This window comes from Pongo pygmaeus, chromosome 23 (assembly GCF_028885625.2).
Source record: "Pongo pygmaeus isolate AG05252 chromosome 23, NHGRI_mPonPyg2-v2.0_pri, whole genome shotgun sequence".
Lineage (NCBI taxonomy): Eukaryota > Metazoa > Chordata > Mammalia > Primates > Hominidae > Pongo > Pongo pygmaeus.
The window spans coordinates 54,802,708-54,825,212 of NC_085931.1; the positions used below are offsets into that span (position 1 = coordinate 54,802,708).

Here is a 22,505-nt window from a genome sequence, read left to right on the forward strand (position 1 = left end):
TGGTCCACACCTGCACCCCATCCTCTCTCCTCTTTCCCATGCGCCAGGCCACAGGTGTCTCCTGCCTGTCCTGCCCCCGCCACCAGAAGCACCTCTGCCCAGGCTCCAGCCCCAAGCCCTCCTGCCTCTGCCTGGACTAAGACCTTGTCCCATTAGTTCTTTTCAATCCCTCCCCCAGCTCCTGCTTTCTCCCAACACCTAGAAAATGCCCAGTCTCTTCTGCGGTGACCCAGGCTCCCCAAGCTACCAGCTGCCTCGTGTCTCACTGCAGACACTGGCCTCTCCTCAACGTCCCATCAACCACCACTGTAAAGCACTCCAAAGGCCCCCTGATAAGCCAAGCCCCAGTCCCCTCCCCACACCCGCCCGCCTGGGTCCCTCAGCCTCATGCCGTTGTGGCACGGCAGGGCTGCCCCGCCGCACCTCAGGCTTTGACAGGCTGCTCCCCACACCCCCAACCCCCCTTCCAGCCCACAGACCGTCCCGCCCCCTCCTCTGTCCCTCCTCAGACTCCTCCTCCTCCTCCCCCTCCCACATACCCACTGTAAAGGGCTCCTGCATCAGGAGCTGCCAGGCCGAGAGCCAGGGCACCCTGAGGACAGCTGCTCCGGCAGCACTCACCCGATGCATGTCTTCATACTTAAGAAAAAGCACGTTCGAGTCCATGCGGTGCTCCCAGAACTCCTGCACGTGCTCAAACCAGGAGCCGTAGCCCACTGCAGAGACAGGGGACAGGGTGAGCCACACAGCTGGGCAGGAGAAGCGCACACACGGGGCCATCCCCACCCCACAGGGCTGCCCTCCTGCCGCCCAGCAGCCGTGATGAGGACATCGTGATCCCTGCAGACAAGTCTGGCAAAGGCCCCCGAGGCACTCACGTCTCGAGCCATCCCAGCCCTCCCGCCTTCGGCACACCTTGAAGGCCTGACCATGGGGGTGACAGCCTCTGAGAAGGTGGTCTCTGTGGTACCTGTTAGTGGACTGTAACAGTGCCCGTTACTTTATCTGCTTAACAAGTGGTCGCCGGGAAGCCCTGGAACAAAGCCCAGAGGAACTGGGACAGGGGCCGCTAGGGTTGCTAGTGGGGACAGGGTGGGGTATAGGAAGCTGTAGGACAGATCCAGGACATGGGGCCCTGCTGGGCAAGAGGGCCACAGGCAGTAGCCTCAGTAAATCGAGGAACTCTCCATGGGACCTGAAAGCTGAAGACGGGCAGGGAGTCCTGTCCTGACCTCCAAGAGGCCAGCACTCCTGCACCCACACCGCGGCCCTGGGCTTCCTGCGCCCACACTGCAGCCCTGCGCTTCCTGCACCCAGACCTTGTCCCTGCGCTTCCTGCACCCAGACCTTGGCCCTGTGCTTCCTGCGTGGCCTGCGCTGCCTCAGAGCCCTTGGTGTGGGGTGGGGCACACAGGCAGGGACCAACTCATGGAGTCTCCAGCCTGCTTTGCAGTGTTCTTTATAAAAGCTATGGATCCTCTCCTGCCTGCCACATGCCATGCCCATCACTGTGACGGTTTCTTCCAAGGGGACCTCCATATGACAGACAGCAAGGCGTCAGTTAAGGATCACTGGGCAGTGGGGGGCTGACTGTGTTAAGCAGCAGGAAGCAGCCCAGCTGGATGAGGAGCGCTGGCTGTAGAGATTCCTCTGCTGGGCCCTGCCCCCAGGCCGCCTGCAGGATTCTCAAGGAGGAGCTGCACCCACACCCCACCAAAACCTCCACTTTCTGCAGAATAAAGCTGAGTCCCAGAGAAGGGAAGAGACTTGCCCAAGTCACCAACAGGTCAATAATCATGGGGCACAGACAGGGAAGCCCAAGTGGCCTGACTGCAGCCCATCATGGGGAGCTAAGTCCAAGCAGATGAGTCCCTGGGGCAGAAGGAAGAGTCAAATGGCCCTGTGAACACGGAAGGTAAAGAAAAATCCCACTTCATTCCAAGGAAGAATGTAGCAAGATGTCAAAAACAGACATCCCAGTGACATGGAGTTACATGGGGCAATAGTGTAAGGACTCTGGAAGAAGCAACGCATGAAGGACTGCACATGTGGTCCTGCGCTGATGTAAGGAGCAAGTGCACGGAGTCCCCAGAGCACGAGGGGGGACGGGAACGAGCTGTGGGTTGCTGGGTAGAGAGCCTTCCCACTGGAATGCCTGAGAGGAGGCGAGGACACTGGGCCCCTCCACGCTTTTCCCTGGGCTCCACGCTGCTCTGTGAAAGGGAAGGGAATCATCCATCTGGAATATTAAGAAAGAATAACAAAACCTCACTGTCCACCCCAGAGAAGACATGGACACAGAGGCTGCATGCCACACTACAGGTGCCACAGGGACCCTGTCTACACAGCGTCCTCACACTGCAGGCGCCACAGGGACCCTGTCTACAGTGTCCTCCAACTGCAGGTGCCACAGGGACCCTGTCTACACAGCATTCTCCAACTGCAGGTGCCACAGAGACCCTGTCTACACAGCATCCTCCAGCTGCAGGTGCCATAGGGACCCTGTCTACACAACATCCTCCAGCTGCAGGTGCCACAGGGACCCATTCTACACAGCGTCCTCAAACTGCAGGTGCCACAGGGACCCTGTCTACACAGCATCCTCACACTGCAGGTGCCACAGGGAGCCTGTCTACACAACATCCTCAAACTGCAGGCGTCACATGGAGCCTGTCTACACAACATCCTCAAACCGCAGGCACCACAGGGACCCTGTCTACATAGCATCCTCCAACTGCAGGTGCCACAGGGAGCCTGTCTACACAGTGTCCTCACACTGCAGGTGTCACAGGGACCCTGTCTACACAGCGTCCGCACACTGCAGGTGTCACAGGGACCCCGTCTACACAGCGTTCGCACACTGCAGGTGTCACAGGAAGCCTGTCACGGGGCATCCTCACACTGCAGGTGTCACCTGCCTCCAGGGCCCTTTGCCCTCCAGCCTCGCAGAGCTGGTCACCAGCCTCATGCGCGGTTGTTTATGCAGGTCCCTCCTGCCGTTGCCCTGTGCTGCGGCCTCTAATCCCAGCCTGTCTGGACATGGTGTGCTTTCAGGGTTCCCGTGCATATTAGTTTCCAGCGTCTTCAGGACATCAGGGAGGGGGGTCCAGCAGTCCTCAGTATGTGCGTGCTCACTGAGTAACAATGAAGGATGGAGCACAGGGGTGCTGAGTGGGCCTGTCTACTACAGGGTTTGCTGGGACCAAGGCACATGTGGGAACTTGCACTCAGTGGAGGATGGGTCTGTGACTGTGGTGACATGGAGAGGCCTATATTAAGAGAACTGTAAACTGCTCTGGCCTGAGCAAGATGTTTGTAGCCTCTTCCATGTGCTGGTCTGAATGTGGGTGTTGTCCCCATGCTCTGCAGAGAGCACAGTCCATGCTGGACCCTAGGAAACAACTTCAGAAGTCCATGAGTGGGTTTCTCCAAATGCCTGGTGGACCACAAGAGCAGGTGCCAGGGCCAGGAGGCCATGGGAAGAGAGGCTGGACAGAAGGCCTGGAGCAGGCTCAGGGGGCTTCGGGGTGCGGTCTGGGGCCTCCTGCCCCTTGGAGGCAGGGCCACTTCTCAGCAGGCACAGTGGAAGCAGAGGCTCAAGGGCAGGTAAGAGAATCATCCCAGGGCTTTGAGGCCCTCGTGGGTTTTCAAACTGCAAGCAACAGAGTCAGCCTGTGGCGCCCTGCACCGCCCCGCCAAGACGTCCCCTTCCACCAGGCCTGGCGGCAGCTCCAGATCCACTACCCTAAGTTCCACTTAAACTCGGGGGCATTACGTTCCAGGATCTCTGCTACATGATTCATGCTAATCTTGTCACATAAGCCCCCTGCAGAACCCCTGATGAGCCACACTGAACAATGCGGCTCAGCATCACTTCGGCTGGGAAATAAAATAGAAAGTGTATTTTCAGCCTTGGGTACGGAACAGTCTCAGTGTAGATTTAATTAAAGTGCAGCTATTATGACACATTTCAAAGATCCTCTGCCTGCACACCCTACACTGCCCACTTTCTGTCCCAGGACCTCCCAAAGCCATGGCTGGCCATGGGGAGCCCCCTCAGGAAGGCAGGAACAGAACTGCACTGAGGAGCTCCTGCCACCACTCCCAAGGGACAGGTGGCCCAACGGGGCAAGACAGTAAGGACTGGGAGCGAGTGGGACCAAGACAAGGGGCCTGGTCCCGCCTTCCTTGAGAGCAGGGCAGGGTGGAACCCAGCCTCGCTCCTCCGCAGGGGCTGGAATGGAAGCCAGAGAACAGCACCCGGCACTCTCGGCCGGGCTGTCCTCCTCCCTGCGGGCACAAGTGTGCCCTGCCCCGGTGGCTTGCCTGTGCCTGAGGTTCAGCCCGGCTGTCCTCCTCCCAGCGGGCACAAGTGTGCCCTGCCCCAGTGGTTTGCCTGTGCCTGAGGTTCAGCCAAAGGTCCCTGCCTGTTACACTTAGCTCCAGTCTCCACTCCAGCCCCTGTCACTAACAGCAGTGATACATGGGCCTCCATTTTTACTGTTTTCATTCTCTCCCTGTTTGAAACCCAGGTAGGAAGGATGGATGTTTTAACTGGGGAACTTCTCAGAAACCCCGACAGTGTGGTAGAAGAGAAGGGCTCTGGATTCAGATGGACCTGCTCTGACACACACCAGCTCTAGGATCTCGGCCACGTTCATGACGCCCTCGGCCTCAGTGTCTTCATCTGTAAAGTGACCGCGGGCCTGACCTACATGGTCACTGTCAGAACTGGAGACCATGCCGGGGAAGCACCCAGCACCTGCCAGGCCGTTCACGACAACAGACGGCTCCCCTTCTAACATGCTGCCAGGCTGCAACACTCACGCTTATCATTCATAAACCTCCGGCAGAATTCTTGAAAGGTGCCTCGGTAGCTCATGGTCCGCAGAGAGCGGTGGAACTGATAATAAGACACCACCAGGTCCTTGGGGTTGCGAGCCATATAGATGACCTGTGGGTGACAGGAGCAGGGTGAGTCCATGTCTCCTTCCCTCCCAGGCAGGGCTGCCCTGACACAGGCCAGCCCCCTTGAACCTGCTGGTGCATCTCACAAACCAACACCCGCTTCCAGCGTCCAGCTGGGGCCCACGTGCACGGCCGCTGGGTGCTGCTGCTTCGCTGTTTCAGCAGAAAGGTGCCCTGTCCATGCAGTAGTGCTGGCCAGGAAAATTACTTCAGCATTCTATTTCTGTCCTCTAGAACTACTTTAAAATCTGCAGAAGACAAAAAGCTTACAACCCTGATCCTGGTGCTAAGAACACAGGCCTCTGGCCGGGCGCAGTGGCTCACGTCTGTAACCCCAGCACTTTGGGAGGCCGAGGTGGGTGGATCACCTGAGGTCAGCAGTTCAAGACCAGCCTGGCCAACATGGTGAAACCCTGTTTCTATCAAAAATACAAAAATTAGCCGAGTGTGGTGGCACACGCCTGTAGTCCCAGCTACTCAGGAGGCTGAGGCAGGAGAATCGCTTGAACCAGGGAGGCAGAGGTTGCAGTGAGCCGTGCCACTGCACTCCAGCCTGGGTGACAGAGTAAGACTCCGTCTCAAAAACAAAAAAACAAACGAACAAACCCCACAGGCCTTGGCATTTGATGCAATTGAAAAATAAAGAGAATTCGGCCCAAAGCAGGTACACGCCCGCTGGCCTGCTTTGGATTAGGCTGGCCACAGCCATGTTCGATTGTGAGGTAAAAACCAACCCATCGTTAAAAACTTGGGTAAAATGCTAGAGACGCATGACCCAAGACGACCTCAGAAGGGATCTTCACGTGTGGGCTCCTTGGGAAGACAGCCCCCAAGGCCACGTAAGTGCCAGGGACCTGCACGTGTGTTGCACGGGGGCCTTGGGCTCGTCTTGGTGGGGACTCACCTCGGGAGGCAGAGGAGGTGCCAGCTTACCTTGGAGTCTCCATTGTGGAGGTCAGAGGGCAGAAAGCGGTAGGGCAGGTGGCTCTTGATGAGGCGGGGAGAGGTCAGTTCCTGCATGGAGTCAGAGGGAGAGGCAGGTCAGAGGAAGGGGTGGGGCCAAGGGGAAGGGGCCAGAGGAGGAAGGAAGGGGTGGGGTTCGGGGGAAGTGGGGTTCGCAGCGGGAACGGCGGGTCTAGGGTAGCGGAGAGGTCAGGAGAGCGTCAGGGTAAGAGGGAGGGGTGAGGCCAGGGGGAGGGGTGAGGCCAGGGGGAGGGGTGAGGCCAGGGGGAGGGGTGAGGCCAGGGGGAGGGGTGAGGCCAGGGGGAGGGGTGAGGCCAGGGGGAGGGGGGCCAGAGGACGAGGGAAAGGGTGGGGGCCGGGGGGAGAAGGGTAGGTAGGGGTCAGAGGGAAAGGTGAGGCCAGGAGTGGGGAGGGGTCAGAGCAAGAGGAGGCAAGGCTGTCATTCCCTGGTCTCCTCTCCCGGAGAGAGTCTCGGACCCACAGCCAGGACAGCCTCCCTTGTCACCTGAGACAAAGATTTGAGACGTGAGCACACCCCGGCTGGACCCTGGCGGTAGAGACAAGGGTCTCTGACTTCAGCCTGGGGAGTCCACCTATCATAGCCACAGCCACAGGGTCTGCTCAGGGGGCCTGGGAGCTACTGCCCCGGCTTGGAGTGGCGTCGGAGGGCAGCAGAGGCAGCAGGAGGCACCAGGCCCAGTGGGTGCTGCCAGGCTGGCGCTGGACCGCACAGCAACCTGGCCTGATGTGTTCGCTGCTTCCACCTGCCCCTCAGGCCTTCCCATCAGCAGCCAGGGTGGTCCCGTAAACCAGTCAGCACCGTGCTCCTCTGCTCAGAGCCCGTCTTCCCAGTTGCCCTAGGAATGGGCCCAGCCCTCATGAAGCCAAAGAGCCCGGAACCGTTGCCTGCAACCCCCAGGCTTGCCTACTGCTCTGGAAGGCCAGGCCCCTCATGCCGTGGGGTCTTTGTTCACTGGTCCCCCTGCTCCTCTCCTCTTTCAGGACCTGCCTCAGACATCCCCACAGGAGACTGCTGGTCCCCTCCGGATCTGCTCCCCTCCCAGCACTGATCGCTGGCTAGCTACTATGGCTTCCTGGGCTGAAAGGCCGGGCCTGATGCTGTCAGTCACTGCTGCCTCCAATGCCAAGAGCAGTGCCTTGAACGCGGTGGCCCTTGGCACGGCAGTACGGAACGACTCCCAGACGGTTCCGCACGGACAAGGAGAGCAAAATGGCCGTCCAGGCCCGAGAGGCTGCGGTGCAGACAGGGGCCCTGGAGGGCCACAGGGGTCTTGTGCCATGACATGGGGTGGGACGGCACTCTCAGAGCTGGGTTTTGGAATGCTGCTCCAGAAGGAGGAGGACAGGCATGGTGGAGGCTGCAGTTCTGGCCCATTCAGGTGTGAGGCTGCAACTAAAGAGGTGCAGCGGATGGGGTGGGGGGGCCTGTGGGTGTGTCTGAGGGGTGGGGGGAGCAGGGCTCTGGGGTAACATTTATTCATTCTTGATACCAAATATTTGATGCAAACACATCCTACCCAGCTCCCTCAGAGGAGGGCCCCCAGGGGAAAGCGAGGGGGAGGCCCAGGGCCTGCTCCCCACAAATGGCCCCTCAGCCCTGTGCCCCCCAGGCATTGACTTCCTTTCCACCTCACAGACTCCCCGACGTTGATGTGTCACCCACGCCCTCATCAGGCCTGCCAGCTTCTCCCCTGGCTATCTGGGGCTATCTGCTCTCCCCTAATCCACAGAGCCCTCAGGAGCAACTGTCAATCATCAGGGTGTAACGGTAGAAATACCCTAAAGAGGTGCTGGGACAGGTGCTGCTGGCCCTGGGTACCTTGATGATGTCCAGGCCCGGCTGCGGATACTCCAGGACCGGGAGCTGCTCGTCGATGTTCATCAAGCCGATCTCATCAGGGTCAGCGCCCTGGCTCACCAAGTAGACCACCTCCTGCAGCAAGCTGGTGCCTGGAGGGGAGAAGCCCCAGCGTGGGGTGCTCAGAGGAAGCCCACGCGCCCGGCCCTGTGCTCGGGTCAACACCTGCTGCCCAAGAAGGGGCTCAAGAGCCCCAGGTGGGGCCCAGGGCAACTGAGTCTGGGAAGAGGAGCGTGCCCCGCATGGTCTCAGCCTGAATCCCCCGTGCTGGGTCACGGGCCAGTCGGCTCTGATTCTCAGAGGGGCCAGGATGCTTCACAGGGCTGTCAGGAGAACAGAACAGAACCCAGCCCGTTACAGAAGCGGCTCAGGGGCTGTAACGGGTGGGGGACTCGGCCCAACTTGAGGCTGAACTTGGCAGTTTACACAGGAATGATGGGTCGGGGGAATGACCCACTAGCCAAGATGAGGAAATGACGTCTGCCCAGTATCTACTGAAGCTATATATACATAGCCCATGATCCAGGAACTATCCTGGGGAGACACCCAAGGGAAGCCTGTGCTTGTCCACCAGTACACAGGTTCTAGAACAGTCTTGGCCACATCATTCACAAAGTCACTTGGAAACACAAATACCCATCAGCAATAGAATGAGTAAGTTGTGACAATCACCATGGGGTACTACACAGCAACAAAAAAGAATGAACTGCAGACACAGCATGGCCAAGCCCCACACACAGGATGTGATGGAGTCCTCCCACCCCAAGGCGCTCCGGGGTACAATCCTGTATGTCCTATTGGCATGAGGTTCAAGGATGCGCAAAACTCAACTATAGTGATAGAAGTGAGAACGGTGTTTATATTTTGGGTTGGTTATTGATTCAGAGAAGACACAAAGGCAATTCCAGGGTCTAGAGCTATTAACTGGGTCTGGTGGGAATTACATGGAAGCATGCTACATTATGATATATGCAGGTTTCCATCTATGGCTCCTGGCTCATTATTCCCCCCAGCCCTTATTCAGTCTTTTGTCATAACATTGGACCACTCCAGGCCTTAGAAGCAGGCCTCAGTAAACAGCATCTCTCTCTCTCTCTCTCTCTCTCTCTCTCTCTGACCTTCTCTTGCCCCCACCCCTTTCACCTGCTCCTTTTGCTCCCCAAGGCAGGCCATACAAACTGAAAATATACTTGAATCTTTCCCCGCCTTTCTGTCTTGGAGCTGGCTATGAAGAAATTCTCTGGGCTGGGCACAGTGACTCATGCCTGTAATCCCAGCACTATGGGAGGCCGAACTGGGAGGACTGCTTGAGGCCAGAAGTTCGAGACCAGCCTGCGCAACATAGCAAGACATTGTCCCTACAAAAAATAAAAAATAAAAACATTAGCTGGGCATGGTGGCATACATCTGTAGTGCCAGCTACTCAGGAGGCTCAGGTGGGAGGATTGCTTGAACCCAGGAGGTAGAGGCTGCAGTGAGCTGTGACTGCACCACTGCACTCCAGCCTGGGCAACAGAGTGAGAATCTATCTCAAAAAACAAAAAGAAAAATTCTCTGACCTGCCTTGTCTGACTGTGTGGGTCATGAGACCCCCAGTTCAGAACGAGAGGAATGAATGTCGCACAGGCAGGCCTTCCTGGGCTCCCCACTCCGACTGACAGTGTTGGGCTCACAGCCCTTTTGTCTAATCGCATTTCTATGTGCTTCCACCATGCCTAGCCAATGAGGGCTCCATAAAAGGCCCAAGAGGACAGGCTTTGAGGAGCTTCCAAAGAGCTGAACACATGGGGGTTCCTGGAGGGTGGCTTGCCCAGAAAGGGCATGGAAGCTCGGCACTCTCCTCCATCCTCCACAGGCGTCTCCTCTTCTGGTATTCATCAGAAGCCTTTGTAACATCCTTTATAATAAACCAGGAAATGTCAGTGTTGCCCTGACTTCTGTGAGCCGCTCTGGGAAATTAGTCAAACGTGGGCAGGGGGGTGTGCGAACCCCAATTTATAGCCAGTGGGTGAGACGCACAGGCAAAACAACCTAGGGCTTGCGGTTGGCATCGGAACTGGGGGCTGAGCCCTCGCCCCGTGGGATCTCGTGCTGTCTCCAGGTGGGCAGTGCTGGAATTGAACTGGACTGGGGGACACCCAGCTGGTGCTGCTGCAGGACTGAGTGCCTGCTTGCTGGCAGGGAGAAATCCCCAGCCTGTCCGCCACAGGAGTCCTCTGTGTTGACTATTGTGTGAGAGCAGAGGAAAAGCAGTTTGAGGGCTTTTTTCCAACTCATATGCACGTATAAGATATAATTCAATTAAAAAGAGAAAAATCACCTCTGCCCACCAGTGGCCTGGTCAGCATAACCTGCTCTCCTAAGACTGTGGGGAGGTGCGGCCAACGGGAAAAGCCTGGGCAAGCCCAGTGTGCCGTGCCATTAAAGGCAGGGAGAGGCCTGCGGGGGAGCTCGTGTGTGCTGAGGACACCCTGGCACTCACTCACAGGACCACAGCTGCCCACAGGGCTACAGACCTGCGGACCAATTCTCCCTTCTCACAAATCAGCCACACGGCTTAGCCAGGTCTCCTGCTTGGGTCTGGGAACCGTCCCTCTGGGACAAACAGCACATTTCGCACTCATGTCCGACGACTTCCAGCCCAAAACCCTTCCGTAGCTTCCCACTGTTCACACACTCAGGCCCAGGCATTCAACCATTTACTGAGGCCCTACAAGCTCTGCACACCTGGCGCGGGGTCCAGGCTGCACCCTCCTGGGCAGGGCCAACCACAGCACTCTCCGCTCGGCCTGTATGCTCCTCCCAGCCTCAGCCTAGGCACAGCTGTCTCAGAGCCCCTGCCCCTTCGAGTCGGCCTTTTCTGATGGCCGGGATCACCTGGGATGCATGGGACAGGCCCTCTCCTCCCTGCTATGGCCCAGGGGAGCAGGCACTGTGACCGGCTCCACACCTGGTGCAGGCAGGAGGAAGCGGGGCCCCGCCTGGACCACACACGGGGCTGACCACATGCACTGGTGCCTTGAGTGCAGAGTCCCATTCGAGGACCCTAGGGCCAGGCAGGACACCCAACCAGAAGTGTGCTGGGACCAAAGATAACTCCCAGGGAGAAAGGCGGCCCTCTGCGCTTTCTCCAGCCTCTGTTCCCAGGCCCAGAAACAGCTCCAGGTCCCCAGTGATCCTCAGTCATCACCTTGTCTGACCTCCCAGAAGAAATGAGCATAGCTTAACCCACTGTGGTCCCTTAACATCGGCAGCTCTGGTTTCTGCCATCATCTCCCCACCCTGAACGTGGTGACAGCCCAGAGTGCAGCCCTGGTCCCCTGCCCCCAGGCCAAACCCAGGTCCACCCCTCCACACATCAGCCTCCGGGACACATGCCCACGAACTCCAGCAGCTCACCCGCTGCCCAGCGCCTCAGCGGGACCCGGCCAGCTCTGGGGGCAGCGTCCAAGGCTGTCTCCTCCGCAGCCCCCACACCCCATCTCAGCAAGCAGCCCCTCCAGACGACAGGTGCTCGGGCCGGATGGTGGCCTCACTGTGGCTCACCTGGCCCCTCTCCTCTCTGCTTGCTTCAGCGAGCCCCGCCGACCCTGCCATCGGGGGCGTCCAGAGCTGACCCTCCCCCTGCGACACTGCATCCTCACACCTGAGCTGCTTCCTACGAGGGCTCCTCCCTGGCTCTCTGCTGCCACCCAGCTCACTCTGCCTTCTAGTCCAGGGGTCCCCAACCCCCAGGCCACGGGTTTGTGGCCTGTTCCGAACCGGGACGCACAGGAGGAGACGAGCGGTGGGTGGGAAAGCATTCCTGCCTGAGCTCTGCCTCCTGTCAGATCAGCGGGAACCCGAGATTCTCATAGGAGCACGAACTCTGTTGTGAACTGCACCTGCGAGGGATCTGGGCTGTGTGGTCCTCATGAGAATCTAATTAAACCCAATGATCTGAGGTGGAGCAGTTTCATCCTGAAACCATCCCCATCACCCACCACTTGGGTCCATGGAAAAACTGTCTTCCACGAAACCACTCCCTGGTGCCAAAAAGGTTGGGGACCACTATTCTACCTGTTTTCAACCCAGCAGCCAAAACTGTGGCTTTAACATGGAAGTCAGACTCCACCACTGTCCACTGCTGCTGTCTGGGGCAGCTCTGCCTCCCACAGAGTCAACGCAAGGCCTTCACCACGTTCCACTCCCTCACCACCCGGCTCTCCCCTGAGCTCCCTCCAGCCTCTGAGCCCAACCAGCCCTTCCCCAGGTTGCCGACATTGGTGTCCCTGCCTGGAGCCTCCTCACTCCCTGACTCCTCCCTGCGCCTGCTCAGACGCTGCTCAGTCAGCACAGTCTCCTTCACTAGCTGTGGGACTAACTCCCGTCCCTCGCCCTGTCATGCGATTCCAATGTACTATCTACCTGCCCAGAAAAAGCCTGCAAATTCTTTTACGTGCTCTCTCCTCTCCCCACCTTAAGGACAGGGGCTGTTTTGTCTTGTTCTTTGCTGCACCAAGAGAGCCAGCATGTGGCCGTGCTCAATTCATATTTCCTGAGTGGACCAACAAACGCTGGTTGCTGCATAGACACTGAGTAATTAGAAGGGGATCTGTTGATCAAGGAAGACTTCCTGGAGGAGGGAGCTTTGGAGCAAAGGCACTGGAGGAAGGAAGTGGTGTGGCTTGGTGATGGAAAACAAGCTCTTTTTAATACACACAAAGAACTTCTCAGCCCATGGACTCTCCCACCAACCTGAGTAGGAAGTACCACCATCCTCATGGCAGACGAGGCTAAGGCCAAAATGTACCAAGGGTTATAGAACCAGGGTGTGGCTGCCTTGCCTGTTCCTCCTGGTGAGGACCATCCACCCAGCAGCTCAGGACAGCTGCAGTGAGGGGGTCTTTGTCCTTAGAAATCAGACTGTGGGCAGCATCCCTGAAATGGGCCTCTCCCAGTGACATCTTCATCACCTATTTTTCACGTTCCCCATCCCTGCAGCCCCGCAGGCCAATGACCCAGACAGACGTTCTCTGCACATTAAAGTCTTCTTACATCAATATCGGCCACTTCAGTTCCACAAGTCCCATCCTTACCCCCATTAAATATTTATGCCAGAATATCAGCCAAAGGAAGTTCTTGACTCGTCAGGTCCACCTGGCCCTGTCCCCGTGGCCCTTCTCTCCAGCCTGCCACGTCAATTTCCTGGTTGAACACCTCCTGACCTTACATTTTCCAGCTTCCAGGAGAATTCAACAGGAGGTCAACGTGGGCATCAGGGAGGGAGCGGCAGCAAGAACACACACCACGAAACACGCAGGAACAGGCCCCAGCCTTCCTAGGGCATAAAGCCAGCTGGCAAGATGTGATAACATGATCAAAGAAAAATGGTCATTATACTATCTGGTCACTTGCCCCATTCCAGGCACACTTCTAAGCACTTTGAACCAAAGATCAAACCCAGCTTCGGAGTCAAGACAGCCCTAGCTCTGCAAGGCCCTCTGCCAGATGCCAAGCTGTGGCACCCAGCACTCCTCCCACTGGTATCTCTCCATGCTCCTAGTGGTGCCCTTGGGCATGGGCATGAGCCCTGCACAGCCCCTCCACCCACCCTCGCTGTGGCCACCTGCACCCAGGGGCTCCTGAGGTCCCAGTGATGTGGCCCTGCCAGCCCTCCACCCACCCCCTCTGCTCTGGCCAGCCTCCCACCCCCTTCCAAGCCCAGCGCCCCAGTGGCCCGAGGCCTTCAACGGGCTGCCCTCTGCCTGACCAGCTTGGGCTTGCTCTGTGGGTCACTGCTTGCAGGAAGCCCTCCCTAACAACATGCCTCTCGATCAGGTGCCCCTCCCTGGTCCCACGGAGCCCTGGACACTGTCCTCGCACACTGTTACACTGTGCCTGGCTGGGGCAAGCCCTGTGAGGGCAGGGAACTGGTCTTAGTCACTGTTTTAATTTCCTGGGGTGCTGCTGGAGATCACCCAAAACGTGGTGGCTTAAAACAAGAGAAACGTATTCTCTCACAGTTCTGGAGGCCAGAAGTTCCAAAGCCAAGGTGTGCGCAGGGCTGGGCCCCTTTCTGGAGACTGAGGGAGAATCCTCTTCTGCTGCTCTCCCCTCCACCCGCCTTGCCACCACCCTCCTAATTCCTGCCTGGCGCTCCAACCCCAGCGCAGGTACCCCCACCCACCCAGTGAGCCTTTTATTCACTCAGCAGAGGGCTCACTATGTGCCAGGCTCCAGGCTGGCCCAGAAGTCCCAGGAATGACACCATCCCTGCCACCTTCCAGAAAATGGAGGTGGTGATGCTCCTCCCTTCTTCACAGGGCTGCTGGGGTCAAAGGAGATGATGCGCAGAAGGGCCACAAAGTGACCTGCTCAGGCCCAAAGAGAATCAATATAAACAAATGTCAACTCAGCAACTGAAATCAAGATGGGGTACCACCAACAGGGCCTGCTCACGTGCAAGGACACGCCACAGTCTCACAGCAAACCTGGCAACCCTCATCCACAGCACAGGACAGGACCCTCCTGGCACCTACCGATGAAGCCACACACCTGGAGCAGGCAAAGCAATGCCCACAGCAAACCCTGTGGTGCCCTCCACCAGCCTCGAGCAGGAGGGTCCACGAGCACTGCCCTTACTGACAGGGAAACAAGGCACTGGGAAGTGGGGGCCACTCCTGGAGCTGGAGCCGCTTCCCGACAGGGCCAGGTGGGGCCGAGGCAGGACTGAGAGGTGGAGGAGTCCTAGTGAGGCCTGTCATGTTGCTGCGGGACAAACAGGGGGCATGGGGCTGTGGCCACGCTGGGCCCCTTGCAGAGCAGTGAGGGCAAATACGCCGCTGCCGAGGTGGGGGCCCGGGAGGGCACCAGTCTTCCTCATCACAGCTGGGCAGCTGGAAGCCAGCCCAGACCCCAGCAGATCCACCCTGAGCGGGGAAGAATCAGGCTTTCAAACAGAAACCAGGGGAGCCAACAGGGCAGGGCCACCTGCTGGCCAGCGACTCGAGCCAAACACGCTCTCCAGCAGCTCTTCGCAAGTCGGCTGGAAGCAGTAATTCACAGAAGTGCTTCTGCTGACACCACTGCAATCACTTCTGAGTGGCAAACCGATCAATACCCCCTGCAGCAGCGAGCAGTGCACACTGACACCTGGACTTGGGTCGAGGCCTGCGGGAGGCCACTGCTGTTCTGGGGTGGAACTCCCCAGGACTCTAGGGCATGGCCTGTCTTAACACCGGGCACAGAGCCCATCAAAATTCCCACCGGAACTCACAGAAAGCATCAGAACTGATCAGAACGGCCTGGAAACCACTAGGACCCTGTGGCTGAAACCCTTTGATTTTCACTCACAGGATATACCAGTTGCACCTGTGATAGGGACAGGGGGCAGGGAAATACGGGGCAGAAGAGGGCAGGTCCCCAGCAGGGGTCCCACCCTCAAGCCAAAAGGCCTGATACCAAGGCCTAAAGTGAGAGCTTACATCCCCGTTTTCCCGCTCAGATGTTATCTTTTCCAAAACCACTCCCTGCCCCCAATCCTGTGCTTACAAAAACCCCAGAATTCAGCCAGCAGAGAGAGAAAAAGTAACCGGACGTCAGAGACTATGGTTGGACATCGGACAGAAGCAGTGTGACTTCAGAAGAACAGGCTGATGGTGTAGCTTCAGAGAGTCTGGCCAGGATGGCCAGACTCCAGGGGAAGATAACCTTCCCACTCCGTCCCATTTTCAGCTCCCCTTCCCGCTGAGAGCCACTTTCATCAGCAATAAAATCCCCCACATTTACCATCTTCAATTCATTCATGCAGCCTCATTCCTCCTAGATGCCAGACAAGAACTCGGGTGCTACAAGTGCAGGTGCAAAAGGCTGTCACACTGACCCTTAACCCTCGCTGGCAGAAGGCAGCCGCCTCACATGAAAAGGCAGAGGGCCCACTGAGCTGGTAACACTTAAGCCCCGACAGCTGGGTTAAAAGAGCACTGGAACACTTCCTCTGAACCCCAGGTGCTGCTGTGGGGCTGGTACAAAGTTTGTTCCTGCCTCGCTCACCTGCGTGCTCCCTCCCTGGAGGGTGGAACGAAGGAGGTTCGAGTGAGTGGAGCCCACCCCTGCCGGTGCCAGAGCAGCCAGCTGACTCCAGCACTCGTGTACTCCAGCTCCCGCCTGCGAAAAAGTCAGGAAACTTCCGGCTTCACCTGTACCTAGTTGAAAAAGTCAGTCCTGTAAGGCACAAAGATCCACAGTTCTCTCCTCCTCTAATCCCACTCCCCAGAAGGAGACCTTTGGTAGATTCTTTTTACCCTCAAATTTCCAAAAAGTATACTGATATCATTATTTCATGATCTGTACATTTTAGATGGGCTAATGATTTTCGACTACGAAAGATGAGGACTTAGCCAAGTTCCCTTACTCACAAGCTTCCCTCCTGCCGATACAGTCGCAGCACAATTTTGGATTTAATTCAAGGCTTAATTTGGTGTTTAATGCAAACTACACCATGTAGTGATGACATTTCCTCTTTTGTATTCTATTTCACTTTTCCCAGAGTAGGTAACTGCCTTAGTTTGCTTATTTCATTTTCTATATTGCTATTAATCATTCCTTCCACAACTCTCACAAGCCTCAACGTGGCCAGAGACACGGGTGGGTGTTCGCTCGATCCCGTTTGCTGCTTGGGGACATGTCCCTGCCCCCTCTGCTCTCCCTCCCTCATCTGAGTGAACGGCCTGGCATGGCTGCACGGGATCTTCCTGGACCTCCCCCCACCTTGGGTGCACTGGTCCTTTCTCCATGGCCCCTGACTGCAGGTGCCCTGGCTGCTTCCTGGGCGTGAGACTGAGGTGACTGCAAACGTCCACATCCACCTCCCATGTGAGGGACAGTCTGGTCGGGTACAGAAGCCCAGGCTGGAGATCGCTTTCCGTCATCCTGTCTTCTCGCTGCCGATGGTGCCGCTGAGATCCTGGGGGCCCATTTTTCTCTTTGTGGGAGCTTTGAGATCTTCTCTTTGCCCCAGTTTACTCATTCACTAGGCCAGACAGTTGGCAGGGGTTGGGGGTGTCTTTTATTGAGCTCTGAACATTCTGAAAACTCTAGCTTCAATAATTTTCTCTCTTCTGTACTCTGTTCCCTTTCTGGAACTCCAGGATTAATCTTCCATTTTTCTTATATTTTTGCTCCTATTTGTCACCATTTTGTAAAAATGTTTACTCTACTTCCTGGGCTATTTTCTCAGCCTGACCACCCAAACCTCACAACTGTGCATTTAAAACCTCCACATCACACTTTTCACCTCCAGGAGTCTTTGATGATTTCTCCTTATTCCAGTCTTCACTGCTGGTTCCTTTAGTGAAAGCAACACGTGTCTTGACGCTCAGAGGATACTGCAAAGACTTGTGAGTGGAGGTGGTGTTATTCTGGGTATTTAGGTTTTCTTCTGCTCCTCACATGGTCTTTGCTTTCTGGGAGTTCTTTTTTCTGCTTTGTGTTTTGTCTCTGCAGGTCTCTATCTTTCCTGTTGGAGACTCGCTACCTGGTATCTTGAGTCCACTCACAGGTGAAGCAGAGACCGTGGGAGCAGCCCTGGGGGCCACAGGTGCCTGGGGGAGCAGCCTCGGTGCTTTCACAGCTGAGGACCTGTCACTTCGGTAGGAGGTACAGGGCTCTGCTTTGGGGTCAATTTCTCAGAAGACGGTGCCTCCAACCCCAGCCTGGAGACTGGAACCAGGTCACAGGCATCCTGAGAGCTGAGGAGAGGAGGGGCTGGTAATCCCACCCTCCAAGTGTGCAGCCTGTGGGAGACCCTACTTCCCACATGCCCTGTGTCCCAGCCTTCAGCTGTCACAGGACCCTCACATCACAGCCTCTCTGGTCCCCAAAGAAGAAAACTGTCTTGGTGACAGCCTCTGGTTTCCACCCCCAGTGTCATGGATACCACCTCGGCTGCTTCCTGACTGGGCTGCTGGAATTGGTTCCCACCTGGCCGCCCTCCCGACTGCGGCATTCAGGTTCCCCGCCTGCCCAGTGAGCCAGCACTCAGCCCTGCCTGTGGTCTTCTGGGTTTCTAATCCACCACACCCTCCTCTCCTGCTCCGGGAGTTCAGAGCTTTCTATCCCTTTATTGTCACTTTAGTGAGGTTTCAACAGGAAACAGACACCAGCATGTGTGTTCAGTCTGCCCCACTGAAACACAGCCCCCTACAGTGTTCTGGAGTCCCAGGATATCCACACGGATGCCAGAATCCCCCAGCTCCCTGAGAAACAGCAACAGCTGGACATTTTTTTTTTTTTTTTTTTTTTTGAGGAAGGGTCTCGCTCTGTGGCTCAGGCTGGACATGGCTCGCCTCACCCTCCTGGGTCCAAGAGATCCTCCCATCTCAGCCTCCTAAGTAGCTGGGACCACAGGCACACACCACCACACCTGGCTAGTTTTTGTGCTTTTTTTTTTGTAGAGATGGGGGTCTCCCTATGTTGCCAAGACGGTCTTGAACTCCTAGGCTCAAGCAGTTCTCCTGCCTCAGCCTCCCAAAGTGCTGGGATTACAAATGTGAGCCACCACGCCCAGCCCACAGCTGAACTTTTAAAGGGGCAACCCATCAGGCCCAGGCAACAGTCCACGACCTGGGGGCTCCTGCCCCCATCCGGGAGGGAACTGCCCCCCAACAGACACTGAGAATGCTCCCCACCTCCAAAAGGAAAAGAAAAAGGTGAAGGACGTCTGTTAAATGCCTGCGCGGCCAGTCCTTGTCCCTGTGCTTCCACACACTGTCTCTCAGCTCTCAACACAATGCCCTCGACACACAGCAGGATGGGAAGCTCGAAGAGGAAAAGTAGAGTCACCTGGCTGGCAACTGGATAGGGAACCAAGACTTCCGGAGCCCAGCTCACAGCACCAGCTGAGGACACGCTGACCGAGACCCAGAAGCTCACTACGACTTCCCCCTTGGGTCTCACACACCTCACTGGAGCTGCTATTACCATCTAGCTTCACACAGGACCACACAAGCTCAGGGATGAACTGTCCAGGGCCACAGAGGCCAGTGGGCAGTGAACCCAGCACCTCGAACTTTTGCTCCAAAACCAGAGTGCTTTACACACTCATCAGACACACAGACACACATGTATACTCACGCACACCACATACATAACACACATACCACACACACTCCTCCAAACAGCACGCACACACACACCAGACACAGCACACGTGCACTCACACTCACTCCACACACAAACACCACACAAACACACATGCACACACACCACACACACAGCACCAAGGCTCACAAAGCAAGTGAGCAGCAAACAGGGCCACGTCCCATGTGTACTCACTTGCGGGCTAAATCTCTGACCATTTCCTAGTTACGATTAAGCAAGGGTGAAACAGATGGGGCAGTTGCTGGGACTGATCCCCACCCATGACAGTGGCAGCTCACTTCTGGGCCTGGGACCCTGGGAAACGAGTTGCAGCCATCTCCAGCCCACCCCTGCCCACTCTGGGCCACGTCCACAGCCAGACCCCTGCTGGATGCAGAGGGGAAAGAGGCACAGTCACTGGCCGTGACTCCCTCCTCCTGCTGGGGTGATGCCAGGCAGCTGTGGCATGCTGGGTTCCACAGTCAGGCCTGCCCAGTCCAGGAAGCTCTGGCAACCCTGGCTTGGCCCCAGCCTCTGTCTGATGAGACTCTGACCTGGAGACCAGATTCCCAGCCTAGCTCTGCCAGTGACTGAGAGGCCTGAAGGTCACCGCTCCTCTGGGCCTCAGTTTCCTCAAAGTGAACTTCTCCTAGGCCTTTAGCTCTTCTGTTCGGGGTATTCAACCCCGAGGCTGCCAAGAGGCTACCAAGAGGCTGCTGCACCTTCAGACAGAGCTGGCACAGCAAGCAGAGCGTGGCTCCACCCCAGGGGGAAGAGGCTCCGCCCCAGGGGACAGAAGCTCTGCCTCAAGGGGAAGAGGCTCCGCCCTTGCATGAGAGAAAGTCAGGGAGGGCTTTTGTAAAAAAAACAGCCTTTGCAATGGGACCTTAAGGATGAGGGGCGAAACTAGTTGTAAGAAGCTTTGGGGAAAGGAGGCTCTGGTGTGCGGCATTAAGGGCCCCAGTTTGCCCTCATGTAGCACTCTCAAGGCATCACTGATGGTGATGATGGTGCGGACAACAATGGCAAACAGGGCAACGACCCCAACACATGCCCCATGCGCATCTTTGCTGTGGGACTTCACGGCCCCTCATAAAGGTCCTGCTCTGACTCTGGGCACAACCATGTGACTTGGCCAACAGAGACCTTTGCATGTCTCCGCTTATTCTTCTGCACTTCCACTGTCGCCAAGAGAAGGCCATTGGGCCCAGGCTAGCCTGCTAGTCCCAGGAAGAGAAAAAGAGGTGCCTGGAGCAGAGCTGCCCCCGCCAAGCCCAGCCCGAAGCAGGGCCCTAGTCAATCTGCACACACGGGGGACAGTCTGGCCAAGACCAGCTGGGAAAGAATCAGGGCCTTGCCCAAAATCAAAATTCAGACCTAAGTCTTTATAACTGGTCCCCTCCTCCACCAGAGCCTACCAGTGCCCACCTACACCCCTCAGCTGCCCTAGAGGTCACCTGCAGCGCTGGTGAGGGCTTCTGACCTCAAGCACCTGCACCTGCTTCCCACCTGGCCACAGAGGAACAGGCCCAGAAGTGCAAGGAGCCGACGCCCTGAGCCACCCCCAACCACTAAGGGACAAGAGTTGGCGCCTGCCCCCCACACACCAGAGAAGGCTCCTAGCTGTGTTCATGTCATCTCGCAAGGGATCCTGGCAGGCTGAGCCCCAGGGTTCCACAGACGCACCCCTTTCCTGGCTTCCTCCCCCCTTGCCTTCTGAGACCACCTCCCACCTGACTAGCAGAGGCCCACTCTCTAGTACGAAAGCACACCCGCTCACATGCCTGGGCGGGCAGGCCCTGAGAGAGGCGACAGTCATGAGGACTCTGGATCTGAGAGTCCTGATTTGGAAACCAGCTCGGCTGCCTCCAGACGACGGGACACTGGACAAGATCTGCCCCTCTATGTGGGTTCATCATCTGGAAGGCGAGGACAGTGACAAACTCAATGTAGTTCCCCACAGAGCACCAGGCATCAGCAGCAGCGACAATGGTGCGGACAGTGACAGTGGGCGAGGCACTGACCCCACTCATGAACCCGGGGCTGGCACCACCCAAAGCCAGGCCCACTGGAAGGAGGTGGCAGCACAGGGAGATGCCACCTGCAGAGTCGGGCTGGCCTGGGCCAGTTTCTTCTCAGGGTCTTGGTTCCTTACCCAAAAAATGGCCTATTTCAGGCAAAGCTGTGAGGATGGGGAGGATAAAACATAGTACTTGGCACAAAGACAGGAAACCCGCTCTCCTCCCTGGTCGTTCTGAGGCTTGAGCAGGACAAATGCCAACCACCTAGTCCAATGCCCCTGCCGCTGGTGGGGTCAACAGGTCCCAGGAGAGTTTGGCTCATTTCAAGCTGAGCCAAGTCCTGAAGCCCAAGCCAGGGCCTCTGGCTCACTAGCCCCCATAAAATGACTGGTTTAGCTTCCAGAAAATGCCAGCAAGTCTCCAAAGCATGCTTTAGGGAGGCTTTCACCTCTCAATGGGCCCTCCACTCTCCTCTCGCTCACTCCAGAAGCCCACGCTAGTACCCCATTCCCTGCTAACCACAACACAGTCACACTGTGCAACACCCTGTCCCACATCCCAGGAGCTACGGACATGCCCACCACCTCATCTAGTGGTCGGAGATCAGGAGGGACCACTAGGGCCACTTCCCCCTAGATGCAGGATGCTGGAAAGAGCTGCCCCCATACTAACAGGGAGAGGTCAGATAAAATACAAGATCCTAGTTTCACTCAACCAAGATGGGCCCTTCCACAGAGTAGCAGGAGGCAAAAGCACCAGCTCACCTGAGACACGGCCCCGGAGGAAGAGAAGCCAGCCCATGCAGGTGGCGAGAGGATTCAGGTAAAATGTTTCCATGCTGGTAAAAGCCAAGGGTGAGCCCGTGTGACAGCACAGAACCTCTGAAGCCAGAGAAGCCAGAGAATCTTACACTGAGCAGAGAGTTGACACCCAAACACAGGCTCTTCTCCAGACCCAGGCCAGGTGCTCAGGAGAAAGAGTGGGGGGCAGCATGCTTTGGAGAGAGCCTTCCTCAGTATCATGGCTGTAGGAAAAGAAAAACATCCTACTTGTACCCTTCTCCCTTACAGAAAAAAGGCTTTAAGCCACTGAGAGAGAGGCAGCAAACCATGTCACCTCCCAGGGCACTGGTGAAGACACAATGTGGCTGGAGATGGGCAAAAGGAAAAACCAAGACTCTGCCCTTGGGGGAGGGGCAGGAAACTGTCCCTGGGCCCTGACTACTAGAGATTCTCAATGCTACAGAAGGGACATGAAACTCCTGCACAAGAGTTACCATCTAGGCAGAGTTTGGCTGCCACTCAGAGGAGGGCAGGATCAATAAAAAAGCCCCACCCAGACCCAGCAACATGGAGCCTGCAGAAGACTGCAGCTAGACCACACAAGAGAGAACCCCAGACCCTCCCTGCCAAGCTACTAAACCAAAGTAACAGATAACAGCAGAGTCGATCACTGGCACAGGGGCAAGAGTGTGCAAACAAAACTCCTCCATGGTTCAGACCTACGAGGAAGACCAAAAGCTGGAGGTGGAGCAAGAACACTGAGAAAAACCC

General features: G+C 56.9%; 1 protein-coding gene across 2 annotated transcripts in view; it reads right to left on the minus strand.

Moving 5' to 3' along the window:
- The window catches only part of SULT4A1 (sulfotransferase family 4A member 1), a 38,605-nt gene that overhangs the window by 9,433 nt on the left and 6,667 nt on the right, over window positions 1-22,505 (minus strand). For both annotated transcript variants that reach the window (XM_054470031.2, XM_063663110.1), the window contains exons 2-5: window positions 7,772-7,902; window positions 5,902-5,982; window positions 4,828-4,954; window positions 622-716 (exon numbers count right to left, since the gene is read on the minus strand). In XM_054470031.2, coding sequence (XP_054326006.1) covers window positions 622-716; window positions 4,828-4,954; window positions 5,902-5,982; window positions 7,772-7,902 — 434 coding nt within the window. The remainder of the gene's footprint in view (window positions 1-621; window positions 717-4,827; window positions 4,955-5,901; window positions 5,983-7,771; window positions 7,903-22,505) is intronic.